This window comes from Lytechinus variegatus, chromosome 5 (genome assembly GCF_018143015.1).
Source record: "Lytechinus variegatus isolate NC3 chromosome 5, Lvar_3.0, whole genome shotgun sequence".
NCBI classification, from domain to species: Eukaryota; Metazoa; Echinodermata; class Echinoidea; order Temnopleuroida; family Toxopneustidae; genus Lytechinus; species Lytechinus variegatus.
Genome location: NC_054744.1, coordinates 30,085,387 through 30,104,256, shown reverse-complemented (window position 1 = coordinate 30,104,256; position 18,870 = coordinate 30,085,387). Strand labels below are relative to the sequence as shown.

The window sequence follows — 18,870 nt, the reverse complement described above, 5'->3', positions numbered from 1 at the left end:
AAGAAGAATGGATACTCTTGTAAGTTTTGAATAATTTTGTAGAAGAAGTAGATGTTCCTATTTATTTACAACTTTTTGCTTTTGTTGGCTCATTATTAATATGCTTCCAAAAGACTTGAGCCAGGTTTAGGGTTAGGTACATGTATTAAAGAACAAAACAGATTTAAGTATGTTTTTGCTGCTTCTATTTTATCTCTTAAAATTACTGATTGTATTTCAATGACTAAACATATGTTGAACTACACTCTTTTTAATTTTGGGGGGCATCAACCCATGTGCATTTTTGTTGGGCAGCTCAACGTCTTGATCAGAAAATCCAATGTTTTTCATGGCTGACCAGGTATGAAAGTAACCTTTACCATTGTCACCTGTAAGCTAATACTTCCTGTCTTGAGGCGGTGTAATATCACTCGTTGCAGAGAGAAAGAAGAAGAGGTGGAAGTGGAATAGGATACGAAGAAATGCACGGAGCTGACATGTACTCATACATAGCTCTTGGCAATGTAATGATTATTGGGAAAAGTCTTGTATATTGATTGTAGGGGTGGCACTACATCAAGGCAGGGGTGACTGCCCTCCCATGATTTCTCAAATAATAAAAGAAGAAAAAACAAGCAGAAAAGGGCAGAAAGATGACAGGAGAATATTCTAAAGAAAGGTCTAGGCCTATGAATGAACTCTATTTCCCTCTGTCATTTGATTGGAAAAAAAAATGGTTGTCTTATCGCTCGTGGATAGTGTTGGAAAAGGTTTGAAAAATTCCAGTTGCATTGAATAGCAATTACTGGTAACAACTGGAAGTGAAATTGACAAAATTGCTTCTTGAAAATGTCAAATTTCGATATAAAGACTGAGAAATAAACTCATTCTCCTGGAGGGAGCTACGTAGGAATTCAAATACAAACCGCCGCGGCACGCCGAGCCGACGAAAAAAAACCCTGTGGGGATACCCGTGTTTTTATAAAATCGATTAATTTCACCATCAAAACAGAATTTCTGTCCTTGTGCTTCATGTTATATCATTTTTAGGGCAAACACAATCATATTATTCATAAATGAAGTGAAATGAAGACAAACGCATTTTTGAGAATCTCCAAAACTATCCACCCTCTTTAACTCCCCACTAACATAAAATCCCCTGGTGCCACCTTGAGTCTCAAACAAAATGTCCAGATTTTGGATAGTTGTGAGGGGGATTTGCTGATTTTTTTTGTAAACATGCTGTACATTAATCCTTGCTTTCAAGAATGAACATTCATAGACACAGAGAGCCAGAGACGAAACCACCGAAACTCCTTAAATAAATTAGGGGAAAATATTTATGGGGGCTGGGGGAAATTGGGCCCTGAAAAGCTCATAAGAGTCTTAGGTCCCGTTACATAAAGGTTTGATAACTATTAATTGTATGCTTGATTTTGCAATTGAATGTAAATTGTAGGCAATGCAATCAATAGTAGAAAATGTTCTACGATCATTGCTAAGCTTTGTGTTACGGGCCCCTGGCAACTGAAAAAGGATCTCTGGAAAGTCCCAATTTATTACAATTTTATGTTAAAGCTTATCCAATGTTTGCAGATTTAGGATCTAAGTTGTGAAAAGTAGCCCCTGAAAAAAATGCCTGAAATAAATATAATTGAAGGAAGTAAGGAAAGGATTGATAGGCAAAAAAAAGAGAAAAAAATTACACATGGAATGTAGAAATCTGTTATATGTACATGTATATATGCAATCACTTATTTACTGTCAGATAATATGGACATATACAATACTACAATGTATACAAGAGAGCCTCATATTGACCCACACTTGTTAATTACATTAATTAGCCTCAAAATCATCAGGAGGTAAATCACTTTTTGGGGCAGTTGAAACTGAAACCGCCAGCTGCTGCCTTTTACTTGATTAAATAGGGCCTCATAACCTATTTATAATATACTTGCAATTGATATTATAATTGATCGTCTAGGTTTATCATAGATTCAATTTGAATTTATATTATGTTTGTACAATCGATTGAATATTTTATGCAACAGGACCCAGCTGTGACAAATCAGGTGATTATGTACATGGTGCAGTACTCTAAAGTAATTAATGTCATATCTTGGTATTGAAACACACATCCAGTTTATTAGTATTGTTCCCTGAGGGCTGATTCATTAGTGTGTCAATATCACTAGAATGGATTCCTCGAATTCCAAACTGTCTCTTTAACTTCTTTTAATGTTTTGTGATGAGTAGGCTTGTAGTATGAGAAATGAAAACGGGCTTTTAAGCACTGCCTTCTTTCATTTTGCTTTAATACTTCGAATCAGTTGTTGCCATAGTATCGTCTAGTTTGGAACAAACAATATTTGATTAGGGGTCAATTGTTTTAATGAATGTTTATGCTGATTGATTAAAAACAGAAAATATGAATCAAATAACATATAGCATGAAATAAGAAACGACCCGCATAGATGAACATGTAATTTTTTCTTGAAAATTGTGGGGGGGGGGGGGGCTGTTACGACATGTGATTAGGCCTATATCTTTATCTTTTTGTAGATTGCTGTAAAACTACATTGCTTCCCTTTTCCTGTTTTCACTTAACATCTTCCTTTTGAAAAGGGAAAATTTTTAGGAAATTGTTCATACTGTTTGGAGTCACACGGTGACATTTTCCTGGTAAAAAATAATGATCAAAACCATGAAGCTGAGGTTTCTGTGGTTAAGCCCTGTGTATACTGGTTTGTTAATGAATAGGACTAGACATTGACCTCACATTCATCTAATAATTTGTAAACAGAACATTGTAATATACATTAGTTGTGGTATGAGAGATCTTTATGGGTTGGTTTCATAATGTCACACCTTTTTTCCCAGCTACCCTGGGAAAATGAGAATGTACTTGACAACTCAAAACTCTTGTTCTGAAAGTGTATAAGGTCGGTTTTGTTTTGCTGTTGATTTCTTAAGAACTCCTTGACTTTTGAATTACCTGGCTCTTTTGAGAGCAAATTTCTGTACAATGGTGAAACTGAGAATAATCACTGATTAATTGTAATTCAATCACAAAAAAGAATAGACAAATGGCATAGGGTAAACTCAAGATGATTCCTCTTTCACATGTGAGTGATTATATAAACAGATTGGAAAAAAAAAGATTTCCAAAAAGTAACTTGGCCAGAGGTTATTTGAATTTCAAGAAGAAAATTACATGTCTGAAGTTGGTCGATATAGACCTGCTCTTTAATGCAATTTAGGCTTATTAATGTATACCTGGGCTAACAAATAAGCTATAGTGAAATACGTGTAATGAAATTGAACAAGTTAGAATGAGGGTAATTGGCAGTCCCTCCTCTTGGGAAGAAAGTCCATTGAAATATCTTGATTATGACACCGTTCTCACTACCTACATGTAGTTACTGGAAACTAGTTTTAAAGTGGAAACTAGTTTAACGTGTAATGAGAGTGGTCAAAGCAATCTTCCAAACCGGTTCATAAAACCACTTCGCGATGTAGTTTTTAAGATTGCTTTGAGGCTGTTCTCATTACGTTCCTAAAACTAGTTTACTGGAAACTAGTTTAGTGGAAACTATATGCGTAGTGAGAACGGTCAAAGCGGTCTTGGAAGCGATCTTCCAAACCAGTTTGGAAAACCACCTCGCGATGTAGTTTTCAAGATCGCTTTGCCTCGTTAAACTGGTTTTAGAGTAAGTGAGGACACAACCGTTCTTCGGGAAGCGATCTTCGCACAATTTGAGCGCGCTACTCCACACGACAGGGTTTCGAATTTCACGCAAAATGTGTCACCCCACTGAAAGCGTTTCCATAGCAACAAGAGTGCTTTACGTGAAGTGATTTTGAAAACCACTTTCGTGAGATCAAGTGGGAACGCTAGCAAAGCGATCTTCCAAAGTGGTTTCCTGAATCGGTTTCCAGTAAACTAGTTTTAGAAAGCGTAATGAGAACGGCCTCTTTGCCTTGTTAAATGGTTTTAGCATACATGTAAGTGATGACACAACCGTTCTTCGGGAAGTGACCTTCGCACATTTTGAGCGCGCTACTCCACACGACAGGTGTAGAATGCTACGCTGTGGTTTTGAGTTTTGTGCGAAACGTGTCACCCCACTGAGAGTATTTGCATTGTAACAAGATCACTTTACGTGAAGTGATTTTGTAAACCACATTCGTGTGATCAAGTGGGAATGCTAGCAAAGCGATCTTCCAAACTGGTTTCCTGAACCGGTTTCCAGTAAACTAGTTTAGAAAGCATAATGAGAATGGTGTCTATGAGAGGGCAGGAAGAGAAGGAGAAAGTGAAAAGAAGGAAGGTGCTGAATAAGGAAGAGAGAAGGAAAAAGAGGATGAGTAAATAAAGGATATAGGGGAGGGGGGAGAATGAGAGGAAATGTTTGAAGTTTTATGGAGGAATAAAAAGAGAGGATGAAGAAAATGAAGAGGAGATAAAATGGAGATAATAATGAAGAACGAATAACAAGGAAGAAGATAGTTGGGAAAATGAAGGAGGATGGGAGGCGATAGAATTCAAAGAAAAGATTATTAAGAAGAAATAATAGAAGAAAATGAGGTAAAGGAGGAGGAAGATGACAGTTCTATTAAAGTGATAGAGATAGAAAAGGAAAATTATCAAGGTGAATTAAAAGAGATGGTTGTCAAGAAAAAAGGAGGAAGAGGAGCGGCAGATAATGAAAGAATAGGAGAAATTTTTTTGACTTATTCTTCTTCTAATCCACTATTTGCATATTATTACAACAATTAAATCTATCGAAAACAAAGGCTTTATGACATGGTATTCATAATTTGTTTTAATATTGTACATTTTTTTTCCATTTTCTACCATTTTAATCTTTAATAAATACAATGTGGTATGATATAGCAGCAGAAAAGAAATGGGTCAACTTGTGTGGGAAGCAGTGAAAGACTTTGAAAGTGAAAGAACGCCTGATCCTGGTGGGACGCAGCAGTGTGGCATTATCATTCTGGCTATGTTCAGATGGCATATATAGTTTTTAAACTCTTGGGTCAAAACTTATCTTGCCTGTGATGTATGTTGCATTTTGGGGGAACCTGTTGCTATTCACACTATCCTTGCTTTTCATAGGCCTACTTGTGACCAGTGGCTATTAAAAGTTTTGCTTGTGTCTGAGGTTTCTATTTGAAATTAATGCCCGTCCAGGTTAATTCTTCATTCCTACATGATATTGATGAAATTTAGCATTTATCAAGTGCCTATTAAAGGATGCACTGTATATTATCATCTCCTTTAGCTCCGGCTGCTGTCGCCAGTACTAGGTTCATTCAAGGAATCCTGTCGGCTACACATTCACCTCACCTGGGTGGAGCGCGCACAATAGGAATCAAGACATTGTATCTTACAGAAGGATACATGTACATCTTGCGTGTGAACCACGTTGGGGTTGCCCCTGACATCTGAAGGCCAGTGAACATGATGTACTCATTAGAAGAGTATCTGTCTAGATTCATATTATGAATCATTTCTCTATTAATAGAGATCATCGGTGATGAGTGCCTTAATCCTCCCCATGACCTCTATCAAACAAATTCATTTACCTGTAATGCCTTCTGCCGTGATGGCGACATCTGTTTAGGATGGGAGGGACACATTTCAAAGATGGTACACTGTAAAAATGCTGCTTGAATTTTAAAGCAACTCTATTCAAGCCTGTCATTCTAGCAACTATTTTATTAAAAAATTTTACACATTGTTGAAAAAAGTTTAAATAAGTGTTCAAAAGTTTAAGCAATGGTTGTTAGAGGGACAGGCTTAAAACGGCTTAAAGAGTGTTGCCATTAAAATATTCAAACTGTTTTTTTATGGTGTTTAGTGACAGAGTTTAGTGAGAGCAGAAAAGACATGAATTCCATCATTTCCATGGCCTCTCTCTCAGCTCTCTCTGAAAAAAGAAGAACATGACTTGTCTGTTTTTTTTCTTCTACAGGCCATGACATAGGAATATTGTTTTTAGTGTATAAAATTTTGGTTTGCATCAATGTAAGGTATTTCTGCAATGAATGATGCATAATCCTTCACTTTTCAATGAAATGATGAGAATTCATGCCTAAAGTGCTTTAATATATCAAACAATGGTCAAGTCATCTTTTGAAAAGTAAGCATTTTGCAATGAATTTTTACCATACTAAATGGGTTCATTATTGCGGATTGAAATAATCGCTAGAGGGTACTCATTTGTCTCGCAATCTACTATGGTCAACAAGGAAATTCATGATCACTCTCACAAAAAGTGTTCACTGGCTTTCTAGGAAATTCGTGATCACTCTCGCAAAAAGTGTTCACTAGCTTACAAGTTCATGAGCTTTCGAGTGCCACTGCAACTCTGTATCAAGTGACGGAAATTGTCTGATATCGTACTCTATTTATACTAATCTCCAGGACCGTACGCACGAATGCGAGAACAATAGGTGGGCACTGATCCCTTGTGTGATTGGTCAGGAGTTTATGCAAATGAGCCGGGGGTATATGCAAATACGCCGTGGGTCGGCAATATGCAAATGAGACCAAAATTGGCGGGCTCGCTAGTTTCCCGTGGGCGGGGGTTGACTAGCTGAGCGGTCCCTCGTTTGGGGCCGGGAACGATAGGGTCGGCGTGCACTGCCAGGTAAAGGGATATTGTGCTGTCGGATCGTTTGCATCCAGAAATCGGGGATGTCGATCCTGCTGTCTCTGTTGAAGTTGTTAGGACAAAGACGTATACTAATAGCCTCCTTAATCCTGCATGTATACCAATGTCTTTCTTTGGCAATGCAATTTTTACCATGTTGATTGGAACTCTTGTATGGTTATAGCTTTATTGACATCTGGATTTATTTAATGGCATTCATGCCTAACTTTGACACTAATCTAAGTTTACATTTTACAGCAAAGAATACTTCCTTATCATCAAGATGTAAACATTAACCACACAAATATGGTATAAAATTACATGAATTTGAGAGAAGGTGATGCTTTCATTACATAACTTCTTATTCGTGTTCATGACAAAGACTTTCATTAACATTGGGATTTTTAGCTACATTTTTTTTGGCACACACAATATACTGTGCTGTAAATTATAGAGAATGTTCTTAGTGATGTGAGGTATCCTTTTAATATGTTTCTCTATTTTGTGTTTTTGTTTGTCTTCTAGCGTGTCATGTACTGGAGTGTCTTGCAGGTTTAGCTCAAGATGTCATTACGACGGTTGGTCAAGCGTTTGAAATCAGGTTCAAGGACTACCTTCGCAATCCACCACAAGTCTTCAGTACTCCTGACAGGTATTTAAAATTCAAGCCTCAGTGGGTTGCATTGTAAAGCCAGGGCCCCGTTGTACAAAGAGTTATGATTGATCTGATCAATTGTAACTCTATGGAAATCCATCAGTGTCATAATTCTTTATACAGGAAATTTGTAAAATGTCCTTTGTAATCAAAGGGGAACACTCCAAATTGTCAAGAAATCAATGAATTTATGGATATGGATTCATATCTAGAATTTTTTTTGAACAAACATGCATTTCATATGTTGACTTTGCTGGCTTTCCATAGTTGTGATTGATTGGGTCAATTGTAACTCTTTGTACAACGGGGTCCAGATGCACACTTTCATGAACTATTCTGTTGAGATCTGATTTTCAGAGAAATAGCATTTTGATATTATAACATTCCAACTTATGTTCTAAAAGATTGTTTGTATTTGTTATAGTATATGAAAAATAATGGATCACCCCCCCCAAGAAAAAAAAATCGCAACAGAATAGCAATGAGAGTTTGATGAAAGGTAATGAAAGATAACAGTAATTGATTATTAAAGGTCTGATTTTGTGATGACCCATGTGAGTTGCTCCCCATTTGTTATCATAAAAGACGATTATAAGAGAAATATTTTCATTCCTCATGAACCATGATTGGTTTTCTTCATTTCCTTGCAGAATGGAGGAGCCTTTATTTCAGGAGGAAGAGTCGGCTTGGGGCGATGATCCCGATTATTACAACGACATCAGTAAACTCAACGTGACGCTGCCAGACAGAGTCGTTCCTCCGCCACCCTCAGGCCAATACATGCCAACCAGCCCAACAGTAAGTATCACTGTAATGTAGGGGAGTGTTTCATCAAGGCATTGATTTCACCTGGAAATATTATCAGCTACTAGAAATCCTTGCATCTAATTGGCTGAGAGCAACTTAGTCAGTGAAAATCACTGTCAAGACTCTTCGTGAAATACTCTCCTGTTGGTTTATGTGGTTTATTGGTTTGGTTTGCTCGGTTTATATAAGGAAGCAAGAATTATACATCATGCAATAGGGGTAAAGGTGGATTTAAAAAAAAAATCAGTTGTGCCCGTGTGTCATTTTGCATATCACTTTTAGGTAACAGGGTGTACATGTATGCAGGATTTTGCAGCAGCTTTTTCAATCCCAAAATTGTTTTGTCTGTGTTTGGGTTTAAAAAAAAAAAAGAGAGAAAAAGTAAATGTGAGAATGGAGCTCAATAATTTTCAATTTCTGGTCACTGAATAGCGCCACCTCTTGGTTGAATATCACCATCATATTCACAAACATCTGGGTGTTGTGTGATGGTATGGTGAAGTTATTGACTGACTCAGACGTGGATCCAAATTCAAATGTGATGTTAAAGGTCATATTCCAAGGACTTTCATTAGATCTGATATACATGTAGGGGGGGGTGCCTGGCAGTGACACCAAAGTGTTTGGGTGCCCCTTTATACATGTACATGCACTAACTCATTGTTGCAATGACATGCCTCCTATAAACCATCTATAGTATTTTTATATAATTAGCTTAATAATGAATACCCCATGCATATATTTGCTTCATGGAGGTATTTTCCTTGCCGTTCATGTTAGATTCATTTAGATTTCTGTGGATTTGATTGTCTCCGTTTCGGTCTTATGCCAAGAGGGCATCAATGCCTTTGACTTGGTATAGTAACTGCGCGTTTAGCACCAGTCTGACATCATTTTGCCTCTTTAACTTCCTTTCAAAATTTTTAAATTGTCTCACATTTACATATATTCATTGAAATTTGAACTGTTGAAAAGTATTTCTTTTCTTTCTGATTTATTTATCCAATACAGAGACAACAGCCTTACCAAGAACTTATTGGGCAGCAGGCATCAGGGGGCTCTTCCCCCGCGGCTCCCCCTCCCGGCTACACCGCCAATCCCCCATCGTACCTTGACAGCAACCACCACCCTTCAAACAGCAGCCCGACATCGAGTAACCCTAGAGGCCCCCAGGGCCCCGGCCCAGGCCACCAGCCCATGACGGGGAGGTTAATTGATATAGATAACGAGCCCCCTATCTACGGGGCTACCGCAGGGACGCCCTCGCCCACGAGGAACAATGTACCAACAGCACTGGACAACCCACTTCAAAGATCATGTAAGTACAAGGTGTTTGGTTCTCAAACTTACTGTATCTTGTTCATTTACATCCTATTGTGATAGTGGTAGATCCTTGTGTCATTTCTACGTTATTTGCCCATGTAAATGTCCTGCATATCTGTCTACGATCACTTAGTGTTATTAGTGGGACCTATGTAGTTTGTATTTTCTGTACCCCTCCCTGGTTTAATTGTTGAAATTTGTTTTGATTCAATATTTTCATTGATATTGATAATTCCTTTTTCATTCTTTCCTCTTTGCCTTATCTCCTCTTTTCAAAAGATCCATTGCCTTGTGATTTTCTGTTAAAGGGGGAAGTTCACGTGATGAAAATTTTGTTGTCAAACTAGCATAGATTTCTTGTTAAAAGCATTTTATACATGTAACTTTCTCTTTAGGAAGCAAAACATGTTGAATACTCTTTGAGGGTTGAAAAAAAATCATATTTTCATGATCAGGGTGGTGTTTCATCAATATTTTCGTCCGACAAGTTGTCAGATCTGACAACTTTCCTGTATTCTAATTGGTTGAGAAGCATTGTTACCATAGTAACTGTCGGATAAAACAGGACTTGTCGGATGAAACGTCCGACAAGTCCTTTCATGAAACGCCTTCCTGGCAGGTGTAAGTAGGCACTCTTGAATTATAATTCATATCTGATAATTCATCTGCTGCAGTCAATTCATAATATTCAAGATAGAAAAGACTTATTAGATAATGAATCATAATGCCTCATTATGATTCATTATCTAATAAGTCTTTTCTATCTTGAATATTATGAATTGACTGAGGTAGATGAATTATCAGATATGAATTATAATTCAAGAGGGCCTATGTACACCTGCCTGATCATGAAAATATTATGGGTTTAGTTCAAATGGAACACAGTTCAATGGAACACAAATCATAAAGATAAAATGAAATATCTCTTGTATCGTCAACCACATATTTCTACTAAATACAGATGTTTCAATTTGGAATGGGGCTTGATTTGGAATAGAATATACATGGACAGTAATTGTCAAATTCTTGCAATGGCAAATGTGTATACTGTACAAGTGGCTTTTTGTATTTAGTTTTGCATCCCATTGCACCAAATCAGCAATATAGCTTTTAATAATTTTTATCACAGATATTCAAGGCCTTATGTATAAAACTGTCTTTCTTCATAATGATTAAAAAAAATAAGATTTCAAGAATTTCATTAATTGCCTTTAATACCTTGAGATATATTCTTTCAAATTGAATTGCATTCCTCCTTCACCTTTTCCTTAATGTTGGTGGTAAAGCTTTCATAGAAATTTGGGCTTCATTGGTCATTGTCTTGTCTTGTATAAAATAAAACCTACAACTTGAACCCTGTGTCCTTCCCTTGTGCGTTTTCTCATTAGTTTGTAGCATTCATAAACTAGCTTTAAATTACCTATAAGGAATGCATGCTTAATGTGGTATTAACAAGAAGATTTTATGGTTATTTCACTCAGAAGGGAATATCCGCTTCTCTAATGGTTGGTTGATATTCTGTAATGTTTGTCTTTGTACATGTATGCCTTACTCTTTTATGTTTGTCCTGTGCTTTTCTCCTTGCTTCACTCCTACCACTGTCTTTACTAGCAAGACATACTAGCTCCTCCTCACCCCATCTTAGTCCACAACATAGCCCCATCCACAACAACAACGTCAAGAAACCATCCCGCAAGGCCAAGCGGAGAACCCCGTCCCTCTACGACAACCCACCGACCAAGGAGGACGTCGAGGCCAGCCTCCTCCCGCTGGCCAAGCAGCTCACGCCGGCAGAGAGGAACCACTACCAGAACGTCATAGCCAGTCCCGACTGGAAGAAACTGGTCGATTCCGGTTACGACAACCTCCGGATGCTCAACATCTGGAAGCAGAGCAAGTCGGTGATGCTCCATAAAGGTGGTGATGATGAGGCAGAATATGCCAATGTTGTTTGTTTCCATGACGATCTTGCTGATGATGATGGCGATGATGAGCATGGCAACCGGAATGATGGGGAGGAGGAAAAGGAAGAAAAGGAGGAGGTTGATGATGCACGTAATGCACGCGTCTCTTTAGCTTTCTTTCTCACCACAATACCTTTTTTCTACTTTCATCCGCAGATTCTTCATTATTAACTTTTTATTATTTCTTCATCACTTTTTATCATTTTATGTTTGATTTTCTTTTTGTTTCAGAGCTGGCAGGGAACTGTTTGGGATATATCTAATTCATATCAAGTCTTGTTTGTGCTGTATTCATAATAAAAATCTATGAAATTGAAAAACCAATGGAAAAAAATTAATCATTAAGATTTTACTCATTCAATTAGAAAACTTATTAACTGCACTAACATATTTCTAGGTTTTTACATTTTCTTTTACCACATATTATAGGTGTTGTTTTTAGGGTGTATGATTTTAAACCTACATTTTGAAATAAAGTTCAAAACATTATTTTTTTCCCACCGTCTTATTTTAGTTCACTCTTTGTTTTCTATGATTTTTATTTCTGCTCATACAAAGCATGGCATGAAAGTCTCTTATCCCAGTACCTAGCAATGATCACACTGCATGTTTGAATTCAAGAATGTCCACCCATCACTTTCAAATCATGAATGTATACATGTGTATGTATGCATTTGATATTTCTATAAGACTTTCTAGAAGACTTTGGAGAATACCAACCTGTTGAACCATCAGGCACCAATGCCTTCTTCTGTTCTCCTGTAGAATCTAGTCCAGAATAGGTTGCCATAAACACTCTATTGTGAATGGGATTAGAGCATTCAGAAATGGATAGTGGCCGCTTGGTCACAGTTACACATGTAGGGCCACCGCACACCTTACTACTGGTCCACGATCCGATTTGGAGCAAATGGCATTTTGCACATTTTCTAAAAATGTGAATGCAATATGTCTTTTTATTTGAGGCTAAAATTAACTAAAAGTACTCTTATGTACATATAACAATTTTGAATAATTGTAAGCCTTTATTTTAGAGTAAAGACAATTAGTTTCAAATCGTAGCCAATTGTACGACTGCTATGACGTCATTACGGCTAGATATGAAATTTGCTTGCATTATGATAGCATGGTCACAGATTTTAAAATAGGTATTTGTACAGTGATTTCAAACTTTACTCGGTAAGATATACCATGTGTCAATATTATCATCAAATTCTACTGTTTATTCCAAAGTCGGATCGCAGACTAATTGTAAGATGTGGGGTGTCCTTTAGGCATACTACAAGACGAGTATTTGTTGCATATAGACTTGGAATCAGAAATACTGCCCTCTTCCGTTCTCTTGCAGACAGTCTATTCCAGAGCAGACTGTCATGAATAATCTGTAGGGATCAGTCGCTGACCAGCAACTAGCAGCTGTTTCGGTTGTACTTAGACTTACTTTTTGTCTTGGATGGATTTAGAATTAGAAATACTGCCCTCTGTAGTTCTCCCCCTTCCATGCTGACTTGTTATAGCAGGCCACCTGAACACCATTGGAAAATAACCATGGCATGTTCCTTACTTTGTTTTGATTGGTCACAGCATGATATACTGTACATATTCTTTTGTACAGTGCTTGCCTGGCATATCATTGCCCACTATGTGTAAAACATATGCCAAACTTGACTGTCCGGGCCTTCTTGTTGCATATACATGTATTACAGAATAACATCCTAATTTACTGGAAAATATTTGAAATGGATGGTTCTTGCACGACACAGGCAAGGCAGAGCTTTAACGTGCTTGATTGATATTTTCAATTTCACTCGGTGCTATGTGTAATTGATCTTTTTTTTCATCAATGCCCCTATCATTTGCAATATGCAGTGTTCCCTCATGTCAACACAACGTCCCAGTATAGATCATGACTTTTCCAAGTAATACTGATCAGGCATCATAGTGCCATGTGAGAACAATCAGCACTAAAAATGCTTGTTTTTCAGAAACTTGTATCATTATTAGTATCTGTAATTTATAGCAATTTATGTGTTAATCTCATCAACCCATTACAACTTTTATGCCTCCATCTGCCAAACTTAGCTGCCTGGGGCATAGTGTTTTCAGGTTGTCCATCCATTTCTCTGATCCACTTTTGTTCTTGTGATGGCCTTAGAGACATTTAGGATCAATTTTCAACTTGATGCCGAAATGGGAAACGTGAAGCATGTAGGAAAATGCGAGTGAAAATAAATGTGATCAGAGTTTTTTGGGAAAAAAAATCAAGTGTTCAAAGAGATGATTGCATATGAAAATGGCTTCTACTCACTAAGGCTTATTCTCTCTATGACTTATGAATGTTTGACCCATTGACTTCCAACTTTGTTCACATGCATGTATATGCATTCAAGGATGCTGCTGATTTGATTGGGGGGAGGGGAGGCTGGTATCAAATGTCACAATGAAAGTAGTTGTATTCAGTGGCGTACAGATGGGGGGGGGGTTAGGGGCACTTGCCCCTCCCCCCACCTAATTTTTCACAACAACAAAAAAAAAAGAGAAAATTAAACAGAGATAGGGGAAAACTGTTATTATCTGAATTCTATGTCCAAATAGGGTTTTTGTAAAATGCTGATGCAAGTGATGACACTTTATTTAATAGAGTTAATAGCCACTTGGTCTTCACCCACTCCGTCTACTTCCCAGTTGGTCTAATCCCACATGGTCTAATCCTGGTATCAGGGTGCTACATAACATTTTAGAAGCACTTTCCCGGTTGGGCAAGTAAATTTTTAAATAGTTGGGATATACTTGCCCAAAAATCTATTTCACTTGCCCGAAAGAATCCTTGAAAAAAAGTTTAACCTCTTCAAAAGAAAGTATTGCGGTTTTATGAACCATTGAACTTCATTTCTGTCTTTTGACATGAAGTGATGTACCTTGTTATTGTCTTTTTCCAAAGGGATTTATCTTGCCCGCTATGACCAAAATTAGGGTCGATATTATATAAAAGATATCAAACCTAATTTTGGTCATTCCACTGTGAGAATTTTGCTTTCCCCATTCAGGCAAGTAGATTGGGTATTTACTTCAAAACGCTTGCCCAACTCTAACTTTTACGTGCCGCAGGCAATCGGATAAGTGCTTATGTACATGTAGCACCCTGCTGGTATGTCCACAACAAGCTTGTATTCTAACATTTGGACTGATTGCCATTTACATATAGCCCATTTATCTAATTCCAGTTAAGCTATCCCCATTTCTACTAGGCTTTTGTATTTTGGGAGGGAGGGGGGGGGGGGGAGGGCAGGTTTCTTGAATCACTTACATTCCCAGTTATAAGTGATTTTCAAAGATGTTTAGTTCATTCCATGGGTGTTCAAAATCAAATCACAGTTGCGTTTTTGTTGGTCTTAGAGATAATTGTCTATCAATGTATGCACACATGAACTGCTGAAAAGGTTTCTTTATAAAACCAATCTACAGATCCATAGTCAATGAAAATTAGTCAAAACACAGCAGAGATCTTAATCATCATTCTACGCATGAGTGTTATGGTTTGGTCATGCATTTTTTAAACGAAAGTTGAGTTATACTTCTTGGTTCAAACTGCAGATTATGATGTCCTGTGAAAAGAAGGAGAATGTGTGGTGGATGAAATCTTTGTTTTCTGTTTGCGATTTTTTAGCTTTTTGATTCATGTTTGCGGCTCTTAAGAGAATCTATTGTGTGCACCCCTATTAAGTAGCATGTAAACATTCCATACCAAAATAATATCTCCTTTCATGGGGATGTTTTTTGTTCAGTTTGTCTCAATCTCCCAAGCAGACAAGAATCTCATTTCTATTTTGCAATATTTTGCCTTCAACAATTTAACAGCTCCTGCACAACTTGAAATGACAAATACTTGAGTTCAACCAAGTTCAGGGGCCTAAAATAGACCATGCTGACTTTCATGCTAGTATCACTTACTGCAAACAAGTCTGTCACTTAGGTTGGCTTGACATTGTGATATATATTTCTTTTGAAGAAAACAATGTAGTATTTGAAGTGGGCGTGAGGCATATCAACTTTTGTTTGTAAAATATCAATTCTGTTAGGGATACATTTTTCATGAAGATGGTACATGTATTGAATTTCAGGAGCCATTATAGAACATTAAATTACTAATGTTTAGGTTCAGGGGCCGAAAATAGACCACTCTAAATACATTTTGAAGATTATTTTCTGAACAATCCTTGTTATTCTGAATTCTGAAATACATAAAAATGACTAAAAAATCTAAAAACTGCATTTGACAAATACTGGAAAATGATATCCACTTTCGGGTACATGTGCATATTTTTTGTGTGGAGGAATTGTGCGTGAAGTTTTGAAATAAGATGTTCTGATTCAGCGCCAATTCATGTACTCATGTGAAATGAAGGAAATAATGCCATGATTATCACGACACACTTATATTGAATATAAATATATGGATATCATCATTGATATTATATTCATGACATTTTATATAAATGAACCCCCTCTCCCAGCAAACACATCCTTTATTTATAGAGTCAGAATACCAATTTCATTTTAAAAGATGAAATGACCTCACAGTACTGCCCCAGTTTCTAAATGTTGTGAACAAGGCAAATAATTGATCAACTTCAATGGGGCTAATTATGTATTAGGTCAAATCAAGAGCCCCCATGGACCTATTCCCACCAAAATGGGTCGTGGGTGTTATACATCATGTCCTGCTGAGCTAAAAATGCTGAAAAACAAAAAAAGGTTTGTGACGTTATCACTTTGGTACTCCATATTCAGGGATGCCTTTACAAAGCATAAGGGTGGTGCCATTGACCATTTTTCCTAGAGGCTTCCGGCAGACACTTGAGCATATTCATTAAGATTAAACTCACTGTCCAAAGACATCAAGGAAAACACTCTCTGTATAGAGGAATGTCTCCAAAGAATCTGTTATGGGGGGAAAAGCATGTCCCTCATGGTTGCTGTATTTGGTCCGTTGTTTGTAGGCATTGCGTCTTCGAAGACACTTGAGCATTTTCTTCAAGAGCGGTTCAATATTTCATGGCCTTGATAATCCAAACGTGCTGTTAGAATGCCCTTTGAACTAGCGTCATTGCCCATCTTGTTGAAGGTGACTTGATGGCCACTTCAGATGCACTCTTTGCGTGCATTAGTGCCAATTTAAGAAATCAAAATGGCATACTCTTAAAGGGGCAGACCTCCATCACTCCCAGTTTTCCAATTATCCACCTTTTTTCTGATCTCCACATAACCCTGATCTTAACAGTAAATATAATGGAGACATAATTAGTTGGATAATGGAGACATAATTAGTTGCTGACTTCATTGGTTCATATGCAGTTTTCATTCCCAAATCTACACAGGACTTTTTTTTTTGAGAAAGCAGGCTATGTTGTATTGAATCATCCAGCTTAGTCACATGTGGAGAATCACTCGGGTCTTCGTTCGGGATAATTTATCCATTGTTCAATATCCTCACATGCTACATGTATTCAAACAAGTAGCCTCATGCTACAGTCTCTCGAACAAAACAGACTCCAGACCAATCAAATCTATTATGTTTTTTCCAGTGATATGTTATCGGTCAGTTTGGAGTCAGTTTCTTTGATATGACTGTAGCATTAAGTCAGGGGTGGATCCAAGATTCTCCAAAAGGGGGGGGGGACATTTTTCCAAAAAAATTGTGATAAACAAAAAAAAAAGGTTTTCACCTAAAATTGGAGGTCATTTCGTCCACGGAAAGTTTGAAAAGCAATAAAAAAGGGCCTTCACTTTCAAAGGGGGGGGGGGATTAACGGTATATTGTATATTTAATACAAATTTTAATTATGATTCTCAAAAAAGGATCCTCCAGTGCATAAAGTAATAATAGTAATATGTTAAGCTTATATAGTGTTAGAAATAAATGAATCTCTAAGTGCTAAAAAGTTATAATATAAAAAGGTAGGTACAAACAGATATAATAGTAAACAGTATGAACTGATCAGTATAAGTTTATTTTAGGGTGAAAGTGCATTGAGTGCTTTTCGGAGTGTTTCAATGGTTGCCTTGGTTCTGATGTGCAGTGGTAAAGTGTTCCAAAGTGTAAGTTGGTGCAGAGAAGGCAAACAACCTAGAACCATAAAACTTTGTACGTGCAGATGGCATCCAAAGGAGTAGATGATTTAGTGAGCGAAGGGTCTGCTGAGGGGGATACCGTTGAAGTAGTTCAGAAATGTATGAAGGTTCAAGTCCATAATCTACAAGGCTCTACATGATTTCGAGTCTTGTACATGTAGGATATGCTTATGGTCTGTAACTTGAAGTCACTTTCCAAGTTCAATAGAGAATGCCCCTACTACAGCCTGATATGGATTGAGTTTCTTTTCTCTAAGGATAAGTCTCCATAAGGGCTTGTTAGAGGAATTAGAGAAATCGGTATAGAAATATTTCTGAGGATTGTTGTTTTCTTTTCCATTGTTATGAACGTGTGGTCATGAAGCTCTTACGTACATGTAAGAAGTATTCTGAAAATGTGCCATTCACTCAGTTTCATTTGAAAAAGGATATATGTTTGAAAGAAAAATTATATAGTAGGTAACGATACATGTACTTCAAAGTTTGCGATCATCTAGCAAACTATGATGTTTGAGAAACTTGCAGCAGAAATAAAATGATAGGAGTAAATCTCAAAGGAAACCTCTTTAGAATTGTTAGAATTGTAGCATTGTTATTTTTCTTCTTTGAAAAAATCCATTTCCAAGATTAGGCATTCAAATATTGCTTGTATTGAAACCCTATATATTTCCAGTATCTTTAAGCAAGTTGAAGCAAATGTGAACTTTGTCAGAGTCCCATAGTGCCAGGAAATTCATCGTGATTTGAAGTTAAAAGTTTCATTGTTGTATTTCCAGAGACTGTCTTTCAATATGTCCTCTCTTGGGAGTTGTGATTTTGAAGCAGTGATGATTTCAAACAAAGTAATTTTAAACAACCACATAATCAATTGTGCAATTCATCCCAAGATGAAATTTGATATCTCCTTTTTTATCAATTTTTCTTCTTTTCTTGCCATCAACTAAGATGAAATAGGATATTTTTTGTCCAAATTGTTATTTCAACACCACCATCTTGGGCCTGTTGCATAAAACTTTTTACCTGAAAAATAAAAACTCTGGTAAAAACTGAAAACTAAGGTTAGTCTGATTTCTGCCATTGACATTAACACAGGGCAAAAACTATGGTAAAAACAACCTGAGTTTTCTCAGGTAAAAAGTATGATGCAACTATATTTCCTATTTACATATACAAGTCTTAGTGCTAGAGATTAGCTACAAAGAATTAAAAGATGCTTTGCCCTCCGAATGTTCAAAAGTGGCCCTTATAATCAGCAAAAGAATCCATGCAAATTGCTATCGGCTTCTGTCCAAAATTGAGCTTTGAATGGATGAATGAAGAAAAAAATTGCAATGTACAGAAAGTG

The 18,870-nt window shown here is 37.0% G+C and overlaps 1 protein-coding gene across 2 annotated transcripts in view; it reads left to right on the top strand.

The window, feature by feature from the left end:
• LOC121415897 (SHC-transforming protein 1-like) overlaps window positions 1-18,870 on the top strand; it is an 85,504-nt gene that overhangs the window by 37,060 nt on the left and 29,574 nt on the right. Inside the window, exons 8-11 of one of the 2 annotated variants that reach the window (XM_041609277.1) lie at window positions 7,170-7,296; window positions 7,950-8,097; window positions 9,118-9,424; window positions 11,041-11,484. In XM_041609277.1, coding sequence (XP_041465211.1) covers window positions 7,170-7,296; window positions 7,950-8,097; window positions 9,118-9,424; window positions 11,041-11,484 — 1,026 coding nt within the window. The remainder of the gene's footprint in view (window positions 1-7,169; window positions 7,297-7,949; window positions 8,098-9,117; window positions 9,425-11,040; window positions 11,485-18,870) is intronic. The other variant, XM_041609278.1, reaches the window with a different exon arrangement.